The following is a 25,693-nucleotide window of genomic DNA, read 5'->3' on the forward strand; positions in this document are numbered from 1 at the left end:
TTGCTATAGGATTAACCTTGAATTCCTTATCTATCATTCAAGGCCCTCCATTGCCTGTTTTCAATTTAGTAATTCAGTCTTATCTGCCACAGATTCTTTATACTATTCTTTCACCTTTGTTTTGTTTTGTTTTTTAATTTTGTTGAAGTATAGTTGATTTACAATGTTGTATATATACTATTCTTTTTTTTTAAATTAATTAATTTATTTTGGCTGTGTTGGGTCTTCGTTTCTATGCAAGGGCTTTCTCTAGTTGCAGCAAGCGGGCACCACTCTTCATCGCGGTGCATGGGCCTCTCACTATCGCGGCCTCTCTTGTTGTGGAGCACAGGCTCCAGACGCGCAGGCTCAGTAGTTGTGGCTCACGGGCCCAGTTGCTCCGCAGCATGTGGGATCCTCCCAGACCAGGGCTCGAACCCGTGTCCCCCGCATTGGCAGGCGGATTCTCAACCACTGCGCCACCAGGGAAGCCCCTATACTATTCTTGATAAAACATCCTCATGCTTTTGCTTTCATTGACCCTCCTATGGAGTATCCTGAGAGACTCCACAAAAATCTTCCAGACAATTCCATCCCCAGTGTCCTTTCTTTTTCCAAGTTCCTAGAGCCCATAATTATCCATTCAAGTCTCTAGGTGCATAGAATCTGAAATTTTGTACTGAAGTGGCATGAACCTTAGAAATCAGGAAATCATACTTTGTTGCTTTTTCTGTCTTCATCACCTGAGCAAATAATTGGCACCTGCCTTCTTTCTCTTTTTATATAATCATAGGTGGTACATCACAGGCAAAACAGGCTAGGAGAGAATGGACTTAATGGGGACAAACAATACATTATTTCGAAGGACAAGCCATGGGAAAGAAGTATGGTGTTTCCATTTTTTAAAGACAATTTAGTGGGTACAAAAGTATCCAAATTTAAATAGTTATAGTTTTCAATCAAGTAACTAATTTTAGAATGCCCCAAGGCTGAGAGTTTTGTTTTCTCTTACTTTACCATTTCTATAAAGCATCCTTGCATACAAAGCCAGATGGTTTAAAAAACGCTGCGATAAATAAAACTTTTAAAGTGCCTAGCATATTCTGCGTTTAAGACGCAAAACTGTGATGGGACAAAGCACTCTGAACATGTTTAAGCTTAATGTGTATCAGTGGTTGAAGTTCTGGAAGCTCTTATGTGTTTGCTTATACAGCAACAGTATTAATAAATAAGCCAGGAATTTCAGAAAGTGTGAATAGTCCTGAAAGAGGACGTTACTCTTAGATGTGCAAAAAGAAAAGATGATCCAAATTCAAATTTACTGCCTCATTACACAGGTTTTGTCAAGAAACAGGTGAAGCCATTCATATTATGCTTTTTTTCTATTCACCCACTCCCACCCTAAAAATCTTAACTGAAAATTTTAACTTGTTTTTAAAGTGAAATAATTTATAGCATTTCCATGCTAGAGTTTTCTATTATATTCTGACCACCAACCATTAGTAATTGTAATGAGTATATTTTTTTCATTCACGTCATCACTTTCTCCAAATTTACTGCATTTAGTCCACAGATTTCACCATGTAGAAAATGTGTCTAAAATAAGTATAAGCCCATGCCAGGTTTAAAAAAGGATTCCATTAGTATTCGGTTTTATTCTGGCTGGAAATTAATAAAGTATTAAAGTTTTATTAACAGTATTTGAAACACAAGCTGTTTTTTGCTGCAGAGAGAATATTTGCATGCTTATAGGGCTGTCACTGAGTTTCTCAGACATTTAACTCAGATGTACAGTAAATAAAGTCTCACCCCCCCAAAAAAAATCTTTGATAAATTTTATTCATATTTGGCTATGGGTACAAATTCCAGGCCATGTATGTGAAGTCATGGTGATATCGCTTTGCTAGAGAGAAAGGCTGCAGGTTGGCTAAGAAATTAAAATGCAAGAAAAAAGCAGGAGCAGCATATGCATTGCTTCTTATTCTAGGACATACAGGGTCTCTTCAATAAGTACTGCTCCAAACGTCTTCCTAATTCCATGCTAGGGAAAGCTAAATATTTTCTATTCATCTATGAAATCACTCAATTGGCAAGGAAAACATGTTGTATCATCTATTTCTAAATACATGGGAAGTGAAAGGAAGAAAGTAATAGAAAATATAAACTCATGCTATCTTAATTCTAATGTCTAGCTATAAAAACATATAATTGTACCAAGTGCTATCTAATATTTTTATGAACTGCAGAAGCTGATGATCACTCCCATTTTTGAAGGTCTTTTTGCTTGGTCATCTAAAGATGCTTTTCAGATTTCAAAAGATCAGCTATTATTATCCTCTTTCTGCCCCTAAGGAATTAGTAAAATGCACGTTCATTTCCTTCTTTCTAAATGTTCCAGTTAAAAACTAAACAGTGAAGAAAAAAGGGAAACATTATCATGGACATCTCTTTGTCGTTATAACAACAAAAACTGTGCAATAGAAACTCAAGTTTTATTCTGATTTTTTTGTTTGTTTTTTAACAAGACTGTCAAGAATAATACAGGTTACAGAGCTGTAACCTCCTTAAAGAAGATGATATTTAGTTTGCAACAAATGCCTTCTAGTGAGAACATATTACTAGCACTTCAAAAATTTACAAAAGGTTGACAAAATATTCTCCTAAACAGCTAGCTTTATATTTATAAACAAAATAGAAACAACTGGTTTATCCACTGCACATCAAACAGGAGGCAAAGTGATCGAGATCATCTTTGATTTTAAAGAATAATAAAAACTACTTTATACCCCACATATTATAATCCTAAGGAAGGAATATTTTTGAAGGATGCTGAGGGGGATTAAAACAGGCTAATGCATGATATCATCTCCTTCAGTAGTCTTTTCATTTACTCATATTGCCTTGATCCTTTACAATTACTTTTTTCCTACAAGACAACCATATTGTTGCAGTACAATCCATAGCTCTTTTCTTTTATTCCCCTTAAGAAGTAAGTGCGACCCATTTCCTATCAGCTTTCATAAACACACTTGAAACTTCAGACATAATAGGAGGGGGGTTTCTTTCAGTTTGAGGCCTTTTCTCTGTAACAGCAGAGATGAGAACAGGGTGGCCTCTCCGCGCGTGCTGCCATGGATAGCGGGATGGTTTGTGCACCTCGTATTTCAGAAACACAAACGGAAAGTAGGTCTGGACAAGGACAAACTGCAACTCGATTTCTGCTGCAACCCTATCGGCAGGTCAGCTCTATTTACTCCTTCACTTTACTGATATAGTCAGTGAACTTGCTGATGTTTTCTTCCTGCTGTTCTAGGGCATCCAGGACAATGCCCATGGGCGTCCTCTTCAGACCGATTCCCTCCATTTTATTCTCCAGTTTGTTCTTGAGGTTCCGGAGTCTCAGCGATGCGTGGATAAACATCACTACAGGGAAGTGAAACGTGGTTAGCATCAAAGCAACGGTTCTCTGTTTCCCTTCACACTTGTAGCAAAAACTTTCTCTGTTAGCTACAGTCCAGTCTGGTTCTCTCATTGATCCAAGTCCCCACATGGATTCTTGGACTTTATATAAAGTATTCATTGTGTGTGCAGGAAAATGTTGTGTCCAGCAGGAAGGACCATAATCTGGCTGCCACTCTCTTCCCTTCACACATGGATATCATTACCTTTCAGATGCTACTTAAATGCCCTGAAATTCCAAGTGAATCCATGCGATTCCAACTTCACTAATAAGCAACTGAACACTAAGCTTTCCAGAAAAGAGCTCATGCTCAGTTCAGGGATTACCTGTATTTTGTCCCTGCAGGAGGCATGCAGGTGAAGTCCTCTTAGGAAATGTCTCCTATGGGGCAGTTTTCCATAGTGTTGGATATAGATGTCTAGATAAAAAGCTAAGGGTTTTATGGGCCTTACGTAACCTGGTGTTCCCCAGATTTGCCTGAATATTAAGAATTACCTGAGTTTGTTTATAAAGATTCTCTGGCCTCTCTCCTGGACCTTCTGAACCAGAATCTTAAACAGATGGTCCTGGGAGTCTGTATTTTAAACAGACACACTGGGTGGTCTGCACCAGCAGTTTTCAAACTTCTGTGTACATACAAATCACCTGGAGAGACGGTTAAGTAGGCAAATTCCCAGTCTTCATCACCTAAAATTCAGACTGTTAAGACTGAGGTAGGATGCCAGAATGTAACATTTCAGTAATCATTGTGGATGCTTCTGACGTAGGCGATTTTGGACCTTCATTTTGAGAGGCACTGATGTGTGTTCTCTGTGGAGGCTCCTAATCTAGAGTGGCCATTAGAAACACTTGAGAAGCTTTCTAAAAATACAGGTTCTGTGGGCACCACTGTGGACCCAGAGAATCAAAATCTCCAAGGGATGTAGCTGGCAAATTTATATTTTTTAAAATCCTCCTGGATGATTCTCACAATCATCAAAGTTTGGGAATCACTGATATTGTCTAATTTCCTTCTGTTATAGACAAGTGAACTACAGCCCATAGAGGATAACTGGTCCAGATCACATGGCTGGTTTCCAGCAGGTCTAGGAATAGAAACCTGGACCCTTGACTCTTGACTTCTGATACATTTCATTACCGTGGCTTGTGTTTTACAAGCTGTGCATTTAAGCAGAATCACTGAAATACTAAGCCTGTAGCACATAAAGAAAACCTGAAGAGCATTTCAAAAAGTCTGAGTTTACTGATTCAATTATTTTATCCAATAAGGTATGAGATTCACATATAAATATTCTGGGTTTAATCAAACAAACCTTTAACAAGCAATTAATTTTATTTAATGGTATAGCGGCACACGTGAAATGCTATTAAAAGTTAAAGGGATATTCCTGTCACTTAATACACTATAATTTTAATCAGATTTCTCTTGATGAGACTGGAATTTTATCTGTTCTCTATTTCAGGCTTCAAGTGCTTGGGAATGTCGGTAAACAATGCATGTAGACTTTAGAAAATGTCTATTTCTCTTCACCAGAATTGGAGTACTTGGTATCTATATTCTGGGCCAACTTACAAAACTTTCAACACTAGTTATGATCTTCTGAGTAAGTAGAGAGTAAACATCCATTTCTCTGTCACCACAGGATGCCTGGCACTGAATGACTGAGAACAGATATCAGACAAATCTGGATTCCAGTGCAGGCTATACCACTTTCCTGCTGTATGACTTGCGATCCGTATTTGTGTTGTTTACTGTATTTGTGCAATTAATGGACTATTAGGCCTTTATCTGCTGTTTCAGAAAATTCTGATAATTTTGTAGACCTGCCAACACACCTCAGAAACAGATTAGGTTCTTCCCACTGAACGATCGCGCCTACCTTTCTTTATGATATAAGGAAAGGAAGACCCAGGTTCACTTACGCAGCAAAGGAAAAGTGATACCAAACACAAAGACCATGACTCCCCCAAACATGGATATGAGGAAGTAGCTGGCTAGCATGACCACCATGACAAACGTTGTGGGGTACTGCTTCTTCATCCGGCGGAGGATGTCTTTATTCTGGGCTGCCCACACAAAGCCCGTGAACACCAGCACCACCACGATGCCTCCAAGAATCATGTTGAAGGGACTCAGGAACCTGAGATATGAAAAAAGAGGGAGCCCAGGTCAGGAGGAAGAAGATGAGGAAGAGGAGGAAGAGTAACAACGAAGTACTTACTTAAGCCTTTTATATAAGTTGTCTCATTTAATCATATCTTGATGAGGTAGATGCTATCAATTTACTTCTCAAAGGAAGAAACTTAGGCACAGAGGTTAGAAAATGCTGGAGCAAAGATTCACACCGAGGCAGTGTGACTCCCACCAAACAGCCCGCCTCAATAGAGGCCCAGCATTTTAAAAGACTAGAGCCCCTCTTTTGGATGGGCTGTCTTTAACTTTTGTACATCCTGGGCTCTAGTACACGTTGATTGTATTTTCTGAGCTCCAAGGGCTTATTTAAATCCTCCTAGAAGCTGCCATGCTAGATGAATGTGGAGTACAGGTCACACAGTGGGCTCCATGAGCCCGATCCAGTCTGCAGTCACACTTGTGTTTGGACTGTGCAATAATTTTTCAAACTTTTACTTGAATCCCAATGTGTTTTTTTTTTTTAAATCCATAAATCTTGGGGTTTCTTGCTTCTCCTGGAAACAAGAAAATCTCACAAAACTGGGCCCAGTTTCCCATGTCAGCCACTGGCTGGAGTGCCTTCTCATTTAGATAGAATAAATGCTCTCCATTTAGCCTCAGCCCTCACCCTCCACCCCCAATATCTATGGCATCTCTGACACAGAGGCCCCCAGTGAGCTGCCATTAATATTGTTTTTCTAATAGCTGCCCTGCACTGCTCTCTTACATAAGCTGCCTGGCCCATGGAGGCATTTGGGTTTATGACTCCTGGCATAGAGAGGCCATTATAATTCTTTAAAAGGCCCAGAGTATCATTAGGAGATGGGTCATCAACTGAGATTTCCAAGCATAGAACCTCCAGTTTCATTGTTACATGAAGCAAAGGTTACTCTACTATTGATAATGGGGGAAACACATTATAAAGAGGAAATTTAGATCAAGTATTTCATAAGTGAGAATGACTGGGCATTGTAGCCCCACTCAGCCCAACCCTCCCACCCCACTGTGTGTACAGAATCCTTAACAAGACATTTGTGGTCAGCAAGTATGATGAATTACTAACTTTTTACCCTTCTAAGAGGCTAATGAGCATTTTGCGTGGGAAGGACAAGGAGGGTCAGTGTGTTATCATCATGCTCTGAATATTAACATCACTGATTTGGAAGACAGGATAATGAAAAGTGATGCCCAGAGCTTACTTCCTCTGAAATAGAACAGATGAAGAAGTCATATTCATATTGGGATGCATGTTTAGGACAATTAAGATTCTTTTTTAAAAAATGCCTTTAAATTTTAGCTCTGATTCTGCCTCCTGAAACACAAAAGCTATTTTAAATAGTTTCAAATAGGAGTGAAAGTATTGCATATCTTAATGGGTGAAATCAGGGACATAAGTTATGTCAAACTTCTTTGAAAAAGTAAAAAATTTCTACCAAAATGCATGGAGTTAAACAGTGGTAAAAGTAGTAGCACATAATTTAAAATTAACCCCTACAATAATAAGTTGCTTATTTCATTCAGAACTCTTGCAAATACTTATACCCTTCAAGGCAAAAATCTCCTCTTTAGAATAGTCTAAGGAAGTGAATAAAAATGCAAAGACTGAATTGTAACAGTAGTTACACAAGTGGTATTTATGATTTATAACCTTTAGAAACAACCTATGTGGCCAACAGTTTACTAAATGGTGGCATATACAACTGTCTTCAAAAAGTCAAAGTATACTTAATAATGTGGGAAGACAATAATATATTGATTGGGTAAAAGCAACAATTTTCTCTTGTAGGTGGATTTAGCACCTACGTTATATAACTCAGAAGTAGAAATTTTTGCAATTCGTGAATTATTTTGTAATCAGAAATAAAATGAACATATAAAAAATGAAATATAAAGACGTAAAAGGGGACCTCCCTGGTGGTCCAGTGGTTAAGAATCCATCTTGCAATGCAGGGGACACGGGTTCGAGCCCTGGTCAGGGAACTAGGATCCCACATGTGGCGGGGCAACTAAGCCCGCGTACCGCAACTACTGACCCCACTCACCTCAACGAGAGAGCCTGCACGCTGCAAGCTACAGAGCCCATGCGCTGCAATGAAAAGATCCTGCGTGCCGCAGCTAAGACCCGATACAGCCAATAAAAATAAATTAAAAAATAAATTAAATTAAAAAAAAAGATAAAGTAAAAAAACCTGATCTTTTAAAAAAAAAGAAAAGAAAAAAAAAAGACTATGGGATGGTTAATTCAAAAAAAAAAAAAGATATAAAAGTAACTGCTGGGCCTCCCTGGTGGCGCAGTGGTTGAGAGTCCGCCTGCCGATGCAGGGGATACGGGTTCGTGCCCCGGTCCGGGAGGATCCCACATGCCGCGGAGCGGCTGGGCCCGTGAGCCATGGCCGCTGAGCCTGCACGTCCGGAGCCTGTGCTCCGCAACGGGAGAGGCCACAACAGTGAGAGGCCCGCGTAACGCAAAAAAAAAAAAAAAAAAAAAAAAAAAAAAAAAAAAAAAGTAACTGCTCCTCAGCCCCACAACGCCGGCTTGGGACAGGCCAACTCCAACAGTCCAATCTTACCTTGCCTCATCTCTCCAATAACATTAATGCAATTTCAATTCATACGCACAGCCAAGCTCTTCCTTCTCCCATCCAAACCTTGGTTTCCTGCCCATTCTCTAGATCCTCTTGTAACCAATCCACCACCCACCCCACAAGCTTTCCCACCATCCAGCACACGTGCTAGTCTATCTGTCCTCCTCCCTCAGGTTTTTTTTTTATTATTTAGGTCTCTTCATCTCTTTGTTCTTTTTTCTTTTCTTTTTCACAGTTTTATCTGGCTTATACCCTGTCTCCAGCTTTGACCCTGGAATTGGTTTGGGAAAGACAAAAATTTCCTTATAGGTCTGGGGAAGGGAAGACTTGGACAGGGCCAAAACAAAATCCTCTTTAGCAAGTGGTAGGGAGAGTGGGTAGAGAGGCTCAGAAACTCTCACCGATTAATAAATTTCATTTCTAGCACCAAAAAGATTCTGAGAGAAATGATACCAAAAGACTCCGGTAGTTATACTGGGTAATAGGATCATGGGTAATATATTCCCATTTGCTTATTTCTATTTTCCTATTTTTTCAATAGCCATGTATTACTTGAAAATAAAAAAAATTGATATTTAAAAAGAAATGGGGGAAAGGTGCCTGAAGGAGACAAACCCTTTTACATAGCCTTGATGTTGACAAAATCAACATTAACTCACAGAAGCAGAGCAGAGGGTTCAAGTTTAGGAAACTCCTTTGCATAAGCTGCAAATAGGAGATGGCTGGTGGGTGGCAAAGTGTCAAAGGTCTCCGGCTCAGTTCTTCCTAGAATATCTGTTAAAATAATAATTCACGAGGTGTAGCATATAATAAAATGTATGCCAAGCTGTTTCTATTTTTCTTGGGATAAATGAGGTAGATACCTAGGCTGAATGTCTAAATAAAGCCCAGGACAAAGAACAATGAAAAATCCAGGCCTGACTCAAGCAATTCCAAATTTGCTTTTCACCTGTTCCTGTTGCTCATGTTCAAGGGAAAAGAACAGAGCAGAGTCCTACAGAAGTGGTTTTAGCTTACCACATGCCCAGCCATGATCTGTAATTGAACCAAAGTTCCAAGCTGGAAAAAATGAACAAAGTTACTTGGAGCAGAAATGATTTTCTTCCTTACTCCGCTTAAGGGCAATTCCATTCTAAGAAAGGGTAAAATGCACACTACTCCCACTGCCCTGGCACCTCCCTCTACTTGGAGCAAAATAAAAGAGACCACCCTCCAGAGATTAATTTCATTTTCCAGTGAGTGCAGGAGTTTGGGAACCAGTTCTTGACTGAGATGAGTAAAGCTGTTTTACTCAACAGTTGGGTTCTTAGTGAGGTCAGTCACAATGAAGCCCAGGGACCTTTAGGACAAAACTTCCATAAATGTGCCACCCCAGCTTTCATGTGGACAATTGCCATTGGGCTCGATGGGTGCCATTTCATTTTTTGGTAGTCTGTGAATGAGAGAGAGGGAGGAAGGGAGGAAGGAAGATAGAGGGGAGCGAAGGAGAGAGGGAGAGAGGAGGGAGAGGAAAGAGAGCCAGATCGTGATTTTCTATCTGTTGAAAATAGGACCTAGTTTTACAAATCAAAAACAATGTTTTTCTATTGTGAGTTAAAAATATATACTTACATACATATGTATCCTATCCAATTAAAAAGTTGATAGATAAATGTAATAGTTAAAAATTCTGGTGGAATCACTGACAGTTGTATAAAGGTTTAGAATCCCATCACAGAATCCTGTAGCAGACTCGTCAAAGAGGAATCATCCCAGTCCCATTAAACAGATGCATAAACTGAGGCCCAGGGCAGTGAAGAAACATAGTCAAAGGGATCCAGGGGGAGAAAAACAGTGCCAGTTGATGTAATTGTGACAGCAATTCGTAATATAACCCATTCTGTGTTGTTAACCAGCTTCAGAGATCTCCCCCCTCAACCATTTTAGAACCCTATCCTTCCAGTTGGGGTAAGCAGCTAAGGATCATTCTGGGAAATCCATGAGCATTCTCCTTTCTCTCTAAAGGAAGGCAGCTATGAGCAGCTGTGGACACAAGTCCTAAACTTGCCAACATGACTCAGCTAGCTATAGCTATAATTTCAGCACAAGTTGCTAAAAAAAAAAAAAAAAAAAAAAAAATCTTGGCCAACCGCAGAATTTTAGAGCTAGGATGGATCTTGGAAACACACCTCATTCTACACAGAAGCAAGGTAAGGAATAGATAAGTTAATAAATTTGTCCCAAGGCCACCAATTGCAGTGCTGGTGATAAAAGTTTACCCAAACAGAGATCTTCAGATCGACTCAAGTGCACGTTTGGTAATGCCTGCCATGCTGTGATGCCAACAAGAGCCAAAGAGGTGGTGAAATGTTTTCTGAGCAGCAGAAGCAGCTTTGCACTGAGTTCCAATTTTCTAACCCAAAAAAGCTATTTTGGCAGTTTGGTTCCTGAGGAAGTCTGACTCACCAAGAAAGGGGGGAACAATTTACTCACAGTGCACTTCTCTAAATCGGTGATGTTTTTCTGAGGTTCTTAAACAACCAGAGGGGTCACTGCCAGTATGAATCCACCCATCCGTTTTCTTGCTTCTCATCACTCTTAGGATAAAAACAGGATTCTTTCCACATTCCACAAGGCCCCTCAGGGTCTGGCCCCTGCTTGCCTCTGCAGCCAGGGTATGTAGTTTGTACCTGGGACAATGGGGCTGAGCTGAGGGCGTAAATGGGGCCGGAAATTCAGGTCACACTTCACCCACCAAGCCTGCAATTTGGCTTAAGCTGCATCTCCCAGGACGAAGGGACAGCTTTAATCATCAGTATAAGGGATGGCTAAGGGGTACAGCATCTCTGCCTGTCAGCTTTCTCATACCACCGCCTCCTGATCCTGCACGCCATTTGCTGGCATTCCTATCTGTCTCTAGAACTTACCCTGCCCCTGGCCAGGCCCGAGCACAAGCCGTTCTTTCTGCCTGATTCACTCCTATCTTCTTCGAATCTCAGCTTAATCAGCTTTTTCTCAGCCTCTCTGACCGCATCCTGGCACCATCCGCCTCTTCTTCATGGCTCTGAACCCAGTGGCAGTTTGATATCTATTTGAATGAATATTGGATCAATGTCTCTGACTCCCATTAGAGACTAAGTGCTATGAGGGCAGGGACCGTGACATTTTCTCCCCAGCACTTGGCACAGTGGCTGGCACAGAGCAGGAGTTCAGTACAAATTTGTAGAAAGAAAGAAAAAGGGGAAGTAAGAATCTAGCACATTTTCATGTTATTTAAAGTAAGCTCAGCAACTTTCTATGGCCACGAATTAAGTGACAAGAGATTTATCTTGGACAAATCGCGATGATTCTCACCGTACACTAAGTATTACTGTAGAAATGGTCCCGTCTTTGTACCTTCACAGAGTTGTGATGAAAGGAACAAAACAAAAACCGAAAGTAGGAAAAACTCCTATGCAAACATAGGAGATAATCAGATGAAATCACAGGGCCCTTGGGCTCGCTGGAAGGAGGAATCTTTGTAAGTTCTGTCACTAGTGCTGGCTGGGGGCCAGGAGGGAGAGTGGGTGGGACAGAGAGAGATTCATCCGCCTGCAGACCTGTCTATACAGGCCCTCTTGCTCTGGGATTCCTCAGATAATCCCAGCCGTCTTCTGTGGTTATTTTGGTTTCCCAACACGGCTTCCTTCCTGGCGGCTTCCTTCCTGGCAAGAACTATCTCTGACTATAAAGGATAAATGGAAATGTACAAATCAGTTTTGAGTAAATGTGATCAGTGTCTCCTGGACCTAATGATCACAGGCAGTTAAGGTGGGGCAAGGATCAGACTCTTTTGTCGCAGAAAGGTTAAAGTAACCTAACCTTGAGATTTTCCTAACCAACTGAATCGGCTCAGCTCATAGTATTTATTGTGTACTCGCTGTGTACTGAATACTTATCACACCGTGTGTATTGGTCCCATCAAACTAATCATAGGCAAATGATCCACTGTCTTGGCAGCAGGTGGCATGTAAAAAGTATCCATTCTAAGACATATGAACCTCCGTGTTTTCTTTTGTATTTATCAAGCTCATTGCTGGTTTTATTTATTTATTAAAAAAAAATTTTTTTTTTTTGCGGTATGCGGGCCTCTCACTGTTGTGGCCTCTCCCGTTGCGGAGCACAGGCTCCGGACGCGCAGGCTCAGCGGCCATGGCTCACGGGCCCAGCCGCTCCGCGGCATGTGGGATCTTCGCGGACCGGGGCATGAACCCGCGTCCCCTGCAACGGCAGGCGGACTCTCAACCACTGCGCCACCAGGGAAGCCCTGGTTTTATTTTTAATAAACAACAACTTGGACCTGGGTTAGAAGCCATGAGTCTCACCCCTCCCCTAGCCATGAAGCTTCAAATAGTCACTATACAAGGAACTAATTAAGCTGCAACAGATCCTTTTTAAACTTTTTTTACGGCAAATTTCTAAACGTAGAGAGAATGGTATAATGAACCCTCATGTACACTGATCACTGCCTTCAACAATTAGGAACCCATAATAATCTCACAATAATGCTTTAGAACTCAAGGGGAAAGATATTTGTTTACAAACTGTTCTTTCTGAATGCTTTTAGTGGAGTTGATTAAATGGTTGTCACGTGGAAAGTTCTTACAGCACTGTGGAGAGAGGACAGGGCTTTGGACAAATGCTAATGAGCCTGGTGACACATGAACTCCCTTCCTACAAGCAGTTCCTGTCTATTTACCTACCACTAACCCCAATTTCTGCATTCCTTTTTGTTTCCTGCAGACGAGGACTTCACTGATGGAATACAAAGCAAATTAGTAGAAGCAGGAGCCAAAGCCCCAGTTTTCCACTTCAGATGGGCTTTCTGTCTTCCAGGTGTCTCCATTTCGCGAATGCTCCCTGGGAGAAAAGGCCAGGAAATCCTATCTATTTATGGTAAATGCTTGCAGAACGGAGATGTAGCCTACAGGTTTTTTCTTAACATCACGGGCACGGAAATGTTCCCTGAAACAAGAAACCAAGCTCATTACAAGAGCCAGGGGAGGATGTTATAAGTATTCTGAAGCTGAGTGATTCATTTGTCCAAAAGGAAAATAAAAAATCTCCAGTGGTGCTGCTCAATTTGGTATAGGTCCAGTTCATCTTTTAGAATTGCATTTCCTGTACAGAGCTCTCTGCCCCTAGTAAGTTGATTGAGAGCTTTTGCCCTCTTAGAAAGGGGAAAAGAGAACCCCCAAATCCGCCTATTTACTTGAACATTTACCCAGAATCATTGTAAATCCTTATATAGGGAAAGGGGATAGAGACTACCATCTCCAGGAAATATTTTAAAAAATAAAGTGTGTATGGGGAGATGTTGAGAAGAACAAGGTTATATACATAGTGTCAGAAGATGATTTAACAAAAGAATTCTTACTTGAGGAAGAATTTTGAGATTAAAATTTCACTGAGTGTTGATAGACCTCTTAAAGTTTTGTACTCAGAAGAAACACATGACCCACCCCAGAACGACATGTGCCAGCATGCCATGTGCAGTGCCTCAAGTGCAAATAAAAGTGCATGGAAGGTCAGGAAGAGATTAATTCTGGGAGGATTTGGGATGGCTGGGTGGACTTGTACTCCTGCTGGTATCCTCAGAGCATCAACAGTATCTGGCAAGTAGCAGGTGCTCGGTAAATATTTGTCCAACTGAGTAGAAGGTATCTGTGCTGCAGGTGAGGATGGTTCCATTTAATAATCCTTTCCCCATCCATATACTCAATGCCTCTCCCATTTTGACACCGGAGAGTTTTTCAATTTGGCATCATAACGTATAGGGGAGATCAGGTAAGTCAGGTTGAAAATGATGTGTGTTTATATATGTGTATGTTTCTGGGCACTTGTATAAAAATTAATTCTTACATGTTCAGCATCCTCTTGGTGCCTCTATAAACATGGTGAAGGCAGGAACCACAGCTGTCTCATTCTCCACTGTATCCCCCAGCACGGTGCCTGAGAAATTGGTAAGTGCCTCATATTCTTTGTGGAGTGAACAAATGAAACAACACAAATAGAGTAATATTGTAGAATTGGCTGATGAATCTCAGAAACATTTTCACTAGGTTTCAGCATGTTTATGCAATTGATTTCATCTGCAAAGGTTTTAATACATTCCCATCCATCCGAGGGCTCTCTGATTCTTTTCTTCCTCTACCAGCTAGAAACTTGGTTTTTCTTCCTTTTTGCAGGAAAAGGGGCAAACAATCTGCCCATTTCTTAAAACCAGATGCTGATGGCTACCAGCCTAGAACATATTATGGGACCACACTCATTTTTTTAAAAATTATTTTCATTTTTTGGCTGCATCAGGTCTTAGTTGTTGCACGCAGCATCTTTCCTTGTGGCATGTGGGGTCAGTAGTTGTGGCACGTGGGCTTAGTTGCCCTGTGGCATGTGGGATCTTAGTCTCCCGACCAGGGATCAAACCAGCGTCCCCCTCATTGCAAGATGGATTCTTAACCACTGGATAACCAGGGAAGTCCTGGGACCACACTCATTTTGAAAAGATTACAGTAATACTCTTTTCAGATAGAAGAAACTCCTTACCATCTCAAGTGACTAAAAGTAAAAAGTGGTAACTCTAGTTTCCACCCAGTGGTAACACCTCCATGGGCCACATGGAGATGAAGTATCAATACTTTAGCTAAGGAGAGACCTTCAAGACGGCGGAGGAGTAAGACGTGGAGATCACCTTCCTCCCCACAAATACATCAGAAATATATCTACATGTGGAACAACTCCTACAGAACACCTACTGAACGCTGGCAGAAGACCTCAGACTTCCCAAAAGGCAAGAAACTCCCCACGTATCTGGGTAGGGTAAAAGAAAAAAGAAAAAACAGAGACGGAAGAATAGGGATGGGACCTGCACCAGTGGGAGGGAGCTGTGAAGGAGGAAAGGTTTCCACACACTAGGAAGCCCCTTCGCGGGCAGACTGCGGGTGGTGGAGGGGGAAAGCTTCGGAGCCACAGAGGAGAGCACAGCAACAGGGGTGCGGAGGGCAAAGTGGAGAGATTCCTGCACAAAGGATGGGTGCCGACCAGCACTCACCAGCCCAAGAGGCTTGTCTGCTCACCGGCCGGGGCGGGGCGTGCTGGGAGCTGAGGCTCGGGCTTCGGAGGTCAGATCCCAGGGAGAGGACTGCGGTTGGCTGCATGAACACAGCCTGAAGGGGCTAGTGCACCACAGCTAGCCGGGAGGGAGTCTGGGAAAAAGTCTGGACCTGCTTAAGAGGCAAGAGACCATTGTTTTGGGGTGCTCGAGGAGAGGGTATTCAGAGCGCTGCTTATATGAGCTCCAGAGACGGGCGTGAGCTGCAGCTATCGGCGTGGACCCCAGAGACGGGCATGAAACGCTAAGGCTGCTACTGCCGCCACCAAGAAGCCTGTGTGCGAGCACAGGTCACTCTCCACACCTCCCTTCCAGGGAGCCTGTGCAGCCCGCCACTGCCAGGGTCCTGCGATCCAGGGACAACTTCCCCGGGAGAATGCACGGCGCAGCTCAGGCTGGTGCAACATCACCCTGGCCTCTGCCACCGCAGGCTCGCCCTGCAACCGTACCCCTCTCTGCCCTCGGCCTGAGTGAGCCAGAGCCCCCTAATCAGCTGCTCCTTTAACCCCGTCCTGTCTGGGCAGGAACAGACGCGCTCAGGCGACCTACACGCAGAGGCGGGTCCAGATCCAAAGTTGAACCCCAGGAGCTGTGCGAACAAACAAGAGAAAGGGAAATCTCTCCCAGCAGCCTCAGGAGCAGCGGATTAAATCTCCACAATCAACTTGATGTACCCTGCGTCTCTGGAATACCTGAACAGACAACGTATCATCCCAAAAGTGAGGCGGTGGACTTTGGGAGCAACTGTAGACTTGGGGCTAGCTTTCTGCATCTAATTTTTTCTGGTTTTATGTTTATCTTAGTTTAGTATTTAGAGTTTATTATCACTGGTAGATTTGTTTATTGATTTGGTTGCTCTCTTCCTTTTTAAAAAAATATTTATAGATATTTGTTTTTTTTCCTTTTTCTCATTTTGTGAGTATGTATATGTATGCTTCTTTGTGTGATTTTGTCTGTATAGCTTTGTTTTTACCATTTGTCCTAGGGTTCCGCCTGTCCGTTTTTGTTTTTGTTTTTTGTGTAGTTTTTAGCGCTTGTTATCATTGGTGGATTTGTTCTTTGGTTTGGTTGCTCTCTTCTGTCTTTTTTCTTTTGTTTCTTTTTTAAATTACTTTTTAATTTTTTAATACTTTTTAATTTTTTTATTTTAATAACGTTATTTTATTTTTTTCTTTCTTTATTTTTTCCTCCCTTTTCTTCTGAGCCATGTGGCTGACAGGCTCTTGGTGCTCCGGCCGGGTGTCAGGCCTGTGCCTCTGAGGTGGGAGAGCCAAGTTCAGGACATTGCTCCACCAGAGACCTCCCGGCTCCACATAATATGAAACAGCAAAAGCTCTCCCAGAGATCTCCATCTCAACGCTAAGACCGAGCTCCACTCACAAGCTACAGTGCTGGACACCCTATGCCAAACAACTAGCAAGACAGAAACACAACCCCACCCATTAGCAGAGAGGCTGCCTAAAATCATAATAAGGTCACAGACACCCAAAAACACAACACTGGATGCGGTCCTGCCCGCCAGAAAGACAAGATGCAGTCTCATCCACCAGAACACAGGCACCAGTGCCCTCCACCAGGAAGCCTACACAACTCCCTGAACCAACATTACCCAGTGGAGGCACGCACCAAAAACAACGGGAACTACGAACATGCAGCCTGCGAAAAGGAGACCCCAAACACAGTAAGTTCAGCAAAATGAGAAGACAGAGAAACACACAGCAGATGAAGGAGCAAGGTAAAAACCCACCAGATCAAATAAATGAGGAAATAGGCAGTCTACCTGAAAAAGAATTCAGAGTAATGATAGTAAAGACGATCCAAAATCTTGGAAATAGAATGGAGAAAATAAAAGAAACGTTTAACAAGGACCTAGAAGAACTAAAGAGCAAACAAACAGTGATGAACAACACAATAAATGAAATTTAAAATTCTCTAGAAGGAATGAATAGCAGAATAACTGAGGTAGAAGAACGGATAAGTGACCTGGAAGATAAAATAGTGGAAATAACTACTGCAGAGCAGAATAAAGAAAAAAGAATGAAAAGAACTGAGGACAGTCTCAAAGACCTCCAGGACAACATTAAACACACCAACATTCAAATTATAGGGGTCCCAGAAGAAGGAGAGAAAAAGAAAGGGACTGAGAAAATATTTGAAGAGATTATAGTTGAAAACTTCCCTAGTATGGGAAAGGAAATAGTTAATCAAGTCCAGGAAGCACAGAGAGTCCCATACAGGATAAATCTAAGGAGAAACATGCCAAGACATATATTAATCAAACTATCAAATATTAAATACAAAGAAAACATATTAAAAGCAGCAAGGGAAAAACAACAAATATCATACAAGGGAATCCCCATAAGGTTAACAGCTGATCTTTCAGCAGAAACTCTGCAAGCCAGAAGGGAGTGGAAGGACATATTTACAGTGATGAAGGAGAAAAACCTACAACCAAGATTACTCTACCCAGCAAGAATCTCATTCAGATTTGACGGAGAAATTAAAACCTTTATAGATAAGCAAAACCTAAGAGAGTTCAGCACTACCAAAGCAGCTTTACAACAAATGCTAAAGGAACTCCTCTAGGCAGGAAACACAAGAGAAGGAAAAGACCTACAATAACAAACCCAAATCAAATAAGAAAATGGTAATAGGAAGATACATATCGATAACTACCTTAAATGTAAATGGATTAAATGCTCCAACCAAAAGACATAGACTGGCTGAATGGATACAAAACCAAGACCCGTATATATGCTGTCTACAATAGACCCACTTCAGACCTAGGGAAACATACACATTGAAAGTGAGGGGATGGAAAAAGATATTCCACACAAATGGAAATCAAAAGAAAGCTGGAGTAGCAATTCTCATATCAGAGAAAATAGACTTTAAAATAAAGACTATTACAAAAGACAAAGAAGGACACTACATAATGATCACAGGATCAATCCAGAAAGAAGATATAACAGTTGTAAATATTTATGCATCCAGCATAGGAGCACCTCGATATATAAGGCAAATGCTAACAGCCATAAAAGGGGAAATCGACAGTAACACAATCATAGTACAGGACTTTAACACCCCACTTTCACCAATGGACAGATCATCCAAATTGAAAATAAATAAGGAAACACAAGCTTTAAATGATACATTAAACAAAATGGACTTAATTGATATTTATAGGACATTCCATCCAGGAACAACAGAATACACTTTCTTCTCAAGTGTTCATCGAACATTCTCCAGGATAGACCATATCTTGGGACACAAATCAAGGCTTGGTAAATTTAAGAAAATTGAAATCATATCAAGTATCTTTTCCGACCACAGTGCTATGAGACTAGATATCAATTACAGGAAAAAATCTGTAAAAAATAGAAACACATGGGGGCTAAACAATACAGTACTAAATAACCAGAGATCACTGAAGAAATCAAAGAGGAAATCCAAAAATATCTAGAAACAAATGACAATGAAAACACGACGACCCAAAACCTATGGGAGCTCCAGAGATGAGCTCTAAGGTTGTCCACTCTCACCAGTATTATTCAACATAGTTTTGGGAGTTGTAGCCACATCAGTCACAGAAGAAAAAGAAATAAAAGGAATCCAAATCGGAAAAGAAGAAGTAAAGCTGTCACTGTTTGCAGATGACATTATACTATACATAGAGACTCCTAAAGATGCTATCAGAAAACTACTAGAGCTAATCAATGAATTTGGTAAAGTAGCAGGATACAAAATGAATGCACAAAAATCTCTTGCATTCCTATACACTAGAGATGAAAAATCTGAAAGAGAAATCAAGGAAACCCTCCCATTTACCATTGCAACAAAAAGAATAAAATACCTAGGAATAAACGTAACCTAAGGAGACAAAAGACCTGTATGCAGAAAACTATAAGACACTGATGAAAGGAATTAAAGATGATACAAACAGATGGAGAGATCTACCATGTTCTTGGATTGGAAGAATCAACATTGTGAAAATGACTAGACTACCCAAAGCAATCTACAGATTCAAGGCCATCCCTATCAAACTACCAATGGCATTTTTCACAGAATTAGAACAAAAAATTTCACAATTTGTATGGAAACACAAAAGACCCCAAATAGCCAGTGCAATCTTGAGAAAGGAAAGCTGGAGGAATCAGGGTCCCAGACTTCAGACTATATTACTATACTACTTCAGACTGTACTGACTACAGAATCAAGACAGCATGGTACTGGCACAAAAACAGAAATATAGATCAATGGAACAGGATAGAAAGCCTAGAGATAAACCCACGCACATATGGTCACCTTATCTTCGATAAAGGAGGCAAGAATATACAATGGAGAAAAGACAGTCTCTTCATAAGTGGTGCTGGGAAAACTGGACACCTACATGTAAAAGAATGAAATTAGAACACTCCCTAACACCATACACAAAAATAAACTCAAAATGGATTAAAGACCTAAATGTAAGGCCAGACACTGTGAAAACTCGTAGAGGAAAACATAGGCAGAACACTCTATGACATAAATCACAGCAAGATCCTTTTTGACCCACTTCCTAGAGAAATGGAAATAAAAACAAAAATAAACAAATGGGACCTAATGAAGCTTAAAAGCTTTTGCACAGCAAAGGAAACCATAAACAAGATGAAAAGACAACCCTCAAGATGGGAGAAAATATTTGCAAATGAAGCAACTGACAAAGGATTAATCTCCAAAATTTACAAGCAGCTCATGTAGCTCAATAACAAAAAAACAAACAACCCAATCCAAAAATGGGCAGAAGACCTAAACAGACATTTCTCCAAAGAAGATACACAGATTGCCAACAAACACATGAAAGGATGCTCAACATCACTAATCATTAGAGAAATGCAAATCAAAACTACAATGACGTATCACCTCACACCGGTCAGAATAGCCATCATCAAAAAATCTACAAACAATAAATGTCACAACTGAAGGGGAGGGCACTTTTTTTTTTCCAAATTATGTTTTACTAATAAAACAAGTAAAAACTGATTTATCAATCTTCACATAGTAGAGAGCAGAGATGGTGCTAAACATCCTACAATACACAGGACAGCCCCCTACAGCAAAGAATTCTACGATCCACAATGTCGGCAGCACCCAGGTGGAGAAACACTACAGAAGGGTATTTCACCAAATTTGCAAGGGCAATATGAATTAGCAAAGAGTCTGAATTCTAAGCTTTTTAAAATTGAATTTTTCCACCATAGTAATCCTAACCAATACGTAGTAAGCACTGTCAGTAACGACCCAGTTAGAATCACTCCAGGAGCATGTTGCTGTTATGTGCTGGCATGCTGCTATGTGCTTCAAAATAATTTATTCCGTTAAATGTTGCCCCCGTGATCATGTTGAAACCTTATGTTCATTTATTTATTCTTTGCATTCGCCAGCTAAACATCTGCTGTATTGTAGGCCTTGGGGATACAGGGGATAAAAATAATGCTAACCACAACAACAAGAAAAAGAAAAAAATAATCGCAAACAAAACCCACAGGGACCTCTCTGGTGGTCCAGTGGTAAGACTCTGCGCTCCCAGTGCAGCGGGCCCGGGTTCCAACCCTGGTCAGGGAACTAGATCCCGCATGCATGCCGCAACTAAGAAGTCCGCACACCGCAACGAAGATCCCGCATGCTGCAGCTAAGAGCTGGTGCAGTCAAATTGATTGATTAACTAATTAATTCATTTTAAAACCCACAGTCTCTGGCCTCAAGGACTCAATAGTGCAGAATGAAGACAAGTGAAGAGACAAATTAAAAGCCTGTGGGGTAAATACCAGACAAGATGTGGGCACAGGTGTGGGGAGTGAGGGGCAAAATCCTGTAGGGGAAGCAGGGGTAAATGAGTAAGTTGGGGACTGGTGTTTGGGTGGATGGAGCTGCTGGGATACAGATGCTACCTGTGTTTCTCCTTAAGTCAATGATAACACCAACAATGATACAAATAATAATGAAAACTCCAAAATAAATTTCGTGAAGCAAAAAGTAGGAGCCGGACACTCTTCTAAGAAACTTGCCTATATTAACTCAGATAATCCTCAGAAAAGCCCTACAATGAAGGTACTATCATTAGTCTCATTTTACAGATGAGGAACCGGAGGCAAAGGGTGGTTCAAGTGACCTACCCAAGGTCACATGGCTAGTGACTGGTAGTTGGGATTCAAAATTTACTTAACCAGGCTCTGGTGCCGAAATTCTTTTTTTTTTTTTTTTTTTTTTTTTTTTTTGTGGTATGCGGGCCTCTCACTGTTGTGGCCTCTCCCGTTGCGGAGCACAGGCTCCGGATGCGCAGGCTTAGCAGCCATGGCTCACGGGCCCAGCCGCTCCGCGGCATATGGGATCCTCCCAGACCGGGGCACGAACCCGTATCCCCTGCATCGGCAGGCGGACTCTCAACCACTGCGCCACCAGGGAGGCCCGGTGCCGAAATTCTTAACTACTACTTTCTACTCTGTGAAGAGCCAGAAGATATGGCAACTGTCCCCCACAAGGACTATTAGCTAAGAGACTTAGACTTAATCTAAGAGGCAGAATAGATCTCCTGAGTGGAAGTCATATGCCTGGGAAACCATGCTTTTAGGATGAAGACCAAACTTCTAACCATGGATTACCAGGCCCTGCCTGATCAGGCCCTCACGCACAGATCTGGCTCTATCCTAATCCCTCTTGATCTCCATCTTGGTCTGTGCAGCCCTTCCGGGTGTTTTGGAGCTGGATAATATCCACTTGGTCCTCCTCCTCCCTTCCTGCAGTCTTCATGAGCAGGCTTTCTCTATCCTTACCCGAGCCAGTTTTCAACTCAGAAGTCTTCAGACTTGAGGCTAGAGCCCTCCAACAATGACCTGGCGGTCCCTTCTGTCCAGCAGGGGACGGCACCATTGAAGAAGACACTTCCAACACAGTCCTTTCCCCGGGAAACACCCAGGCCACATTTTCATACACGCTCTACCAAGATATCATGAGATGCCAGATATCAGATGCCAGTGGAGAATCCAGTCAAACAGCCTCCAGCACTGTTCTGACCCTCCCATCTACTGACATCACCAAAAGAGGAGAGTTGTTAAGAATGAGAAACATTCGGGCATCAACTAAGCCTCCCTGACCCTGAAGACATTTGGTTTCTTCCACCTTTAAGATATTACAATTCCAAACCTCATGACTCATAGGAAAATGGCATAGTAATTAAGAGTCTGGGGTTGTGACTTTGAGCAGGTCCTTTCAACTTTCAGAGCCTCAGATCTAATAATAACAATAATAGTAATGCAATAATAATGTCTCATCTCATTGAGTTGTATGAGGGAATTTGCTAAATTACTTAGCAAAGTACCTGGCACACAGAGCGCTCAATAAATGTTAACTTTTATTATTATTAAATTATAAAGGAAGAAAAGTGCAATCTGGAAAGAACTACAGGCTGTGCATTTGTAGATGCATAGGAAACAGCTGAAGATGTCACACCAGGTTTTACTGGGGTACAAAGGGAATCCCACACTTGGCACACAATTTTCAAAACAACTTACTAGCCTGTATCTTTTGTAAGTTTTTAAAGATAAGATTAATTAAAAAATGAAATGGCGGGTGGGATAGGGAGGGTGGGAGGGAGATGCAAGAGGGAGGGGATATGGGGATATATGTATACGTCTAGCTGATTCACTTTGTTATACAGCAGAAACTAACACAACACTGTAAAGCAATTATACTCCTAAAGACATTTTAAAAAAATGAAATGGCTACTTTTCACTTTCACTTTCAAAATTTTGACTGCCAATTCCCATTTCCTATTTGAAAAGGGAAATAGGAAGAGCCAACACCCCGAACTGCCTGAGTTAGTAGGCTAAGACACCACAATGAAGGAGCTATATTTAGTCAGGGCATTCATAGTGAAAAATGAATTCCATCAAGGTAGCAAGGCTGCTGGAGCTTGTGTCTGATCTGGGCAGTATATCTTTTTGAAAAGCAAGTTTTTTTGTTTTTGTTTTTGTTTTTGTTTCTGTACATTTGATTGGTCTCTGTCAAATCTTGCCCTATATCTAGCTTTGGGGGAGTGTACCTCAAAAAAAAACAAAACAAAAATGACTCCATAGCTAGACGACCAGGTAAGATGCCTTTACAAAGAAAGAGAAAAGAAAAAGAAAGCAAAACAACAGAGGCAATCCTATTTACCAGTGATTTTGTTTTAAAGAAATTTTTTTATTGTTCGGAGAAATAAGCCTTAAGCATAAACCTAGGGGAAGGTTCAGAAGGCAGCTGCTCCAGGCCTGTCTGACTCCAACTAATTTTAACTTGGCTGCCGTATAATTCAGAGTCGGTTCAGAGCCCATGCTGTCCACACACCAAGCCATTCCGAGTTGGAAATTCCTTAAGCAACACATCATGAGGATCTGTGTAATTGTCTATTCAGTCTCACAAATGAGAGTCCACTTCTGCATGGGGGCAAATATTCTGAGCCACACCCAGAAACTGTGAACTCTCCCTCTCCCCCCTGTGCTGGGTATTTGGTCCTACATCTTCTCAACAACTGTCACGTGCCCTTTGGTCAGGATTCATGTGTGATTGATCTTGGTATGCCCAAGCTTGGCACAGAGAAGTGACTCAATAAATATGCCAAAGAACAGCAAACCAACTACAGAAACCACCCTATTTGCCCTTTCCCACACCTTACAAGTTTAGATTTTTCCTTTCTCCCAGGCCAGCTTGCTTTTTCCCTCTGTGTTTGCTTTCAAATAGAAATGCCAGACACTTCTTTAATGGCAAGTGGGTTTCTTTATAAAGTCTGAGGGTGCTTTTTTTCTTTAAAGATGCATGGGATCAGCAAGATCTAGAATATCACCACCCCATCTTGCAAAAGTGAGTGAAGCATTTCTTAGAGGGTGAACTACAAGAAAAAGTGTTTTCTAGAAGAACAGGTGTTGTGTGAAATCGCATATAACAGAGGACACAATTTTAAGATCGGGTGTGAAGATAAAGAGACCATGCCTGGCAACTCCTGGAAGAAAAAAGAGCAAAAGGACACCGTTTCTAAAGTCATGGCAGACTTCACCCCACACTGGGAGATGCGCCACCAGGCTACACCCACCCTTTTGCTCCCAAGCTCAGCTTTCCCGTACAATGTGGCAGGCATTAGGCAGAGAAACCTATAAAGAGAGACGCCTCTCTGATGCCCCTTCTACACTAACACCGCAGAAGGCAGAGTCCGGATCCACACCCCGGCGTCCCAAGCCTTCCAGGGCGGCGTCCGCCCCAGCCAGCCCCAGCATAAGGTTACGCCACTTTCCTCTTTCTTATTTTTAAGAGACTGGGGCGCTACAAATATCATCCCCAGCAAAAGCGTAATTGGGGCACAGAGGGAAAGAAGTCATTTTTTTCTTGCCTGAGGTTGGCAACATTTCCTCACCCCAGGACCCCCCATCACTCTTCAGCCCGAGGCGCGGAAAAAAAAAAAAAAAAAAGGGACCCCCAGATTGCTGCGGCCCCGCCCTGCGAACAAGTTTCCACTGGTTTGGCCGCTTGCAGTTATCGGCACAGGAGCTGGTCTTGGAGAGCGTTTACGCATCCCGGGATCTTGCACCAAGAGCCCACTCGGTGCTGAGCCCGATCAGTGCCCGGGAGGGGACCCCACTTACCCCACAACGGAAATCATCATGGCAGCCACCACCAGGTAGTTGGTCTGATAATAGAGCAGGTTGCTCACCACGCGGTTGTTCCATTTGGAAATGTCCCTGAAGTCCGGCCGGGCGAAGCGGTCAGAGCCTGGGAAGAAATCGTCCCAGGCGCGGAGCGGAGCGATATTCACGTCCATGTCTCGCTTCCCAGCTTCTTGTTCTTTGCTTCTGGAATCTGGCGGCGGCGGCGGCGGCAACCGATCAGCTGAGCTGGTTTGAAGATGACAGCGGCTCTGGCTCGGTCGGCTCTGCGGTTGGTGGGCAGAGAAACAAAGGAAATTGGGAGCGGGCGGGCGTTTCTGCTCTTCTTTACTTATTGATTGGTTCTAAGTGGTTGGTTACAGGAAAACTGGGGGCCCGCAACAGAGCAAGGAGCAGAGTGCAAAACAGAGGTGAAATGACAGAAAGAAATCGGCGGAAATCCCCTGTCTGAAGAGAAGTGGCAATGCCTTCCCGGGCAGTCCGAATACAGCCTGCTTTAAAATACCCCTTTTGAGGGTCTAATCTACGAATGTCGTCTGGACTTTAAGGACAATTTTTGCAGCTGTTCAGAAGCCAATCTAAGTGAAAGGCAACTATAGTGTTTCTGGAGGATGAGCTGGTTTTGAAAATTAAGTAGTTACTAACCTTTGCACATCAGAATGCAATTCACATGTTTCTCTGTCTCACCATGAG

The 25,693-nt window shown here is 42.0% G+C and overlaps 1 protein-coding gene across 1 annotated transcript; it reads right to left on the bottom strand.

The window, feature by feature from the left end:
- Positions 1-3,042: 3,042 nt before the first annotated feature.
- Positions 3,043-25,155, bottom strand: ARL6IP5 (ARF like GTPase 6 interacting protein 5; the record flags this gene model as incomplete). The annotated part of the gene is made up of 3 exons (XM_079713767.1): positions 3,043-3,402; positions 5,363-5,580; positions 24,980-25,155. The coding sequence occupies 3 exons, from the start codon at positions 25,153-25,155 to the stop codon at positions 3,230-3,232; spliced, it is 567 nt and encodes a 188-aa protein (XP_079569893.1). The 3' UTR covers positions 3,043-3,229.
- Between the last annotated feature and the right edge of the window lie 538 nt (positions 25,156-25,693).

The sequence above is a fragment of the Hyperoodon ampullatus genome (assembly GCF_949752795.1).
Source record: "Hyperoodon ampullatus genome assembly, chromosome: 10".
NCBI lineage: Eukaryota > Metazoa > Chordata > Mammalia > Artiodactyla > Ziphiidae > Hyperoodon > Hyperoodon ampullatus.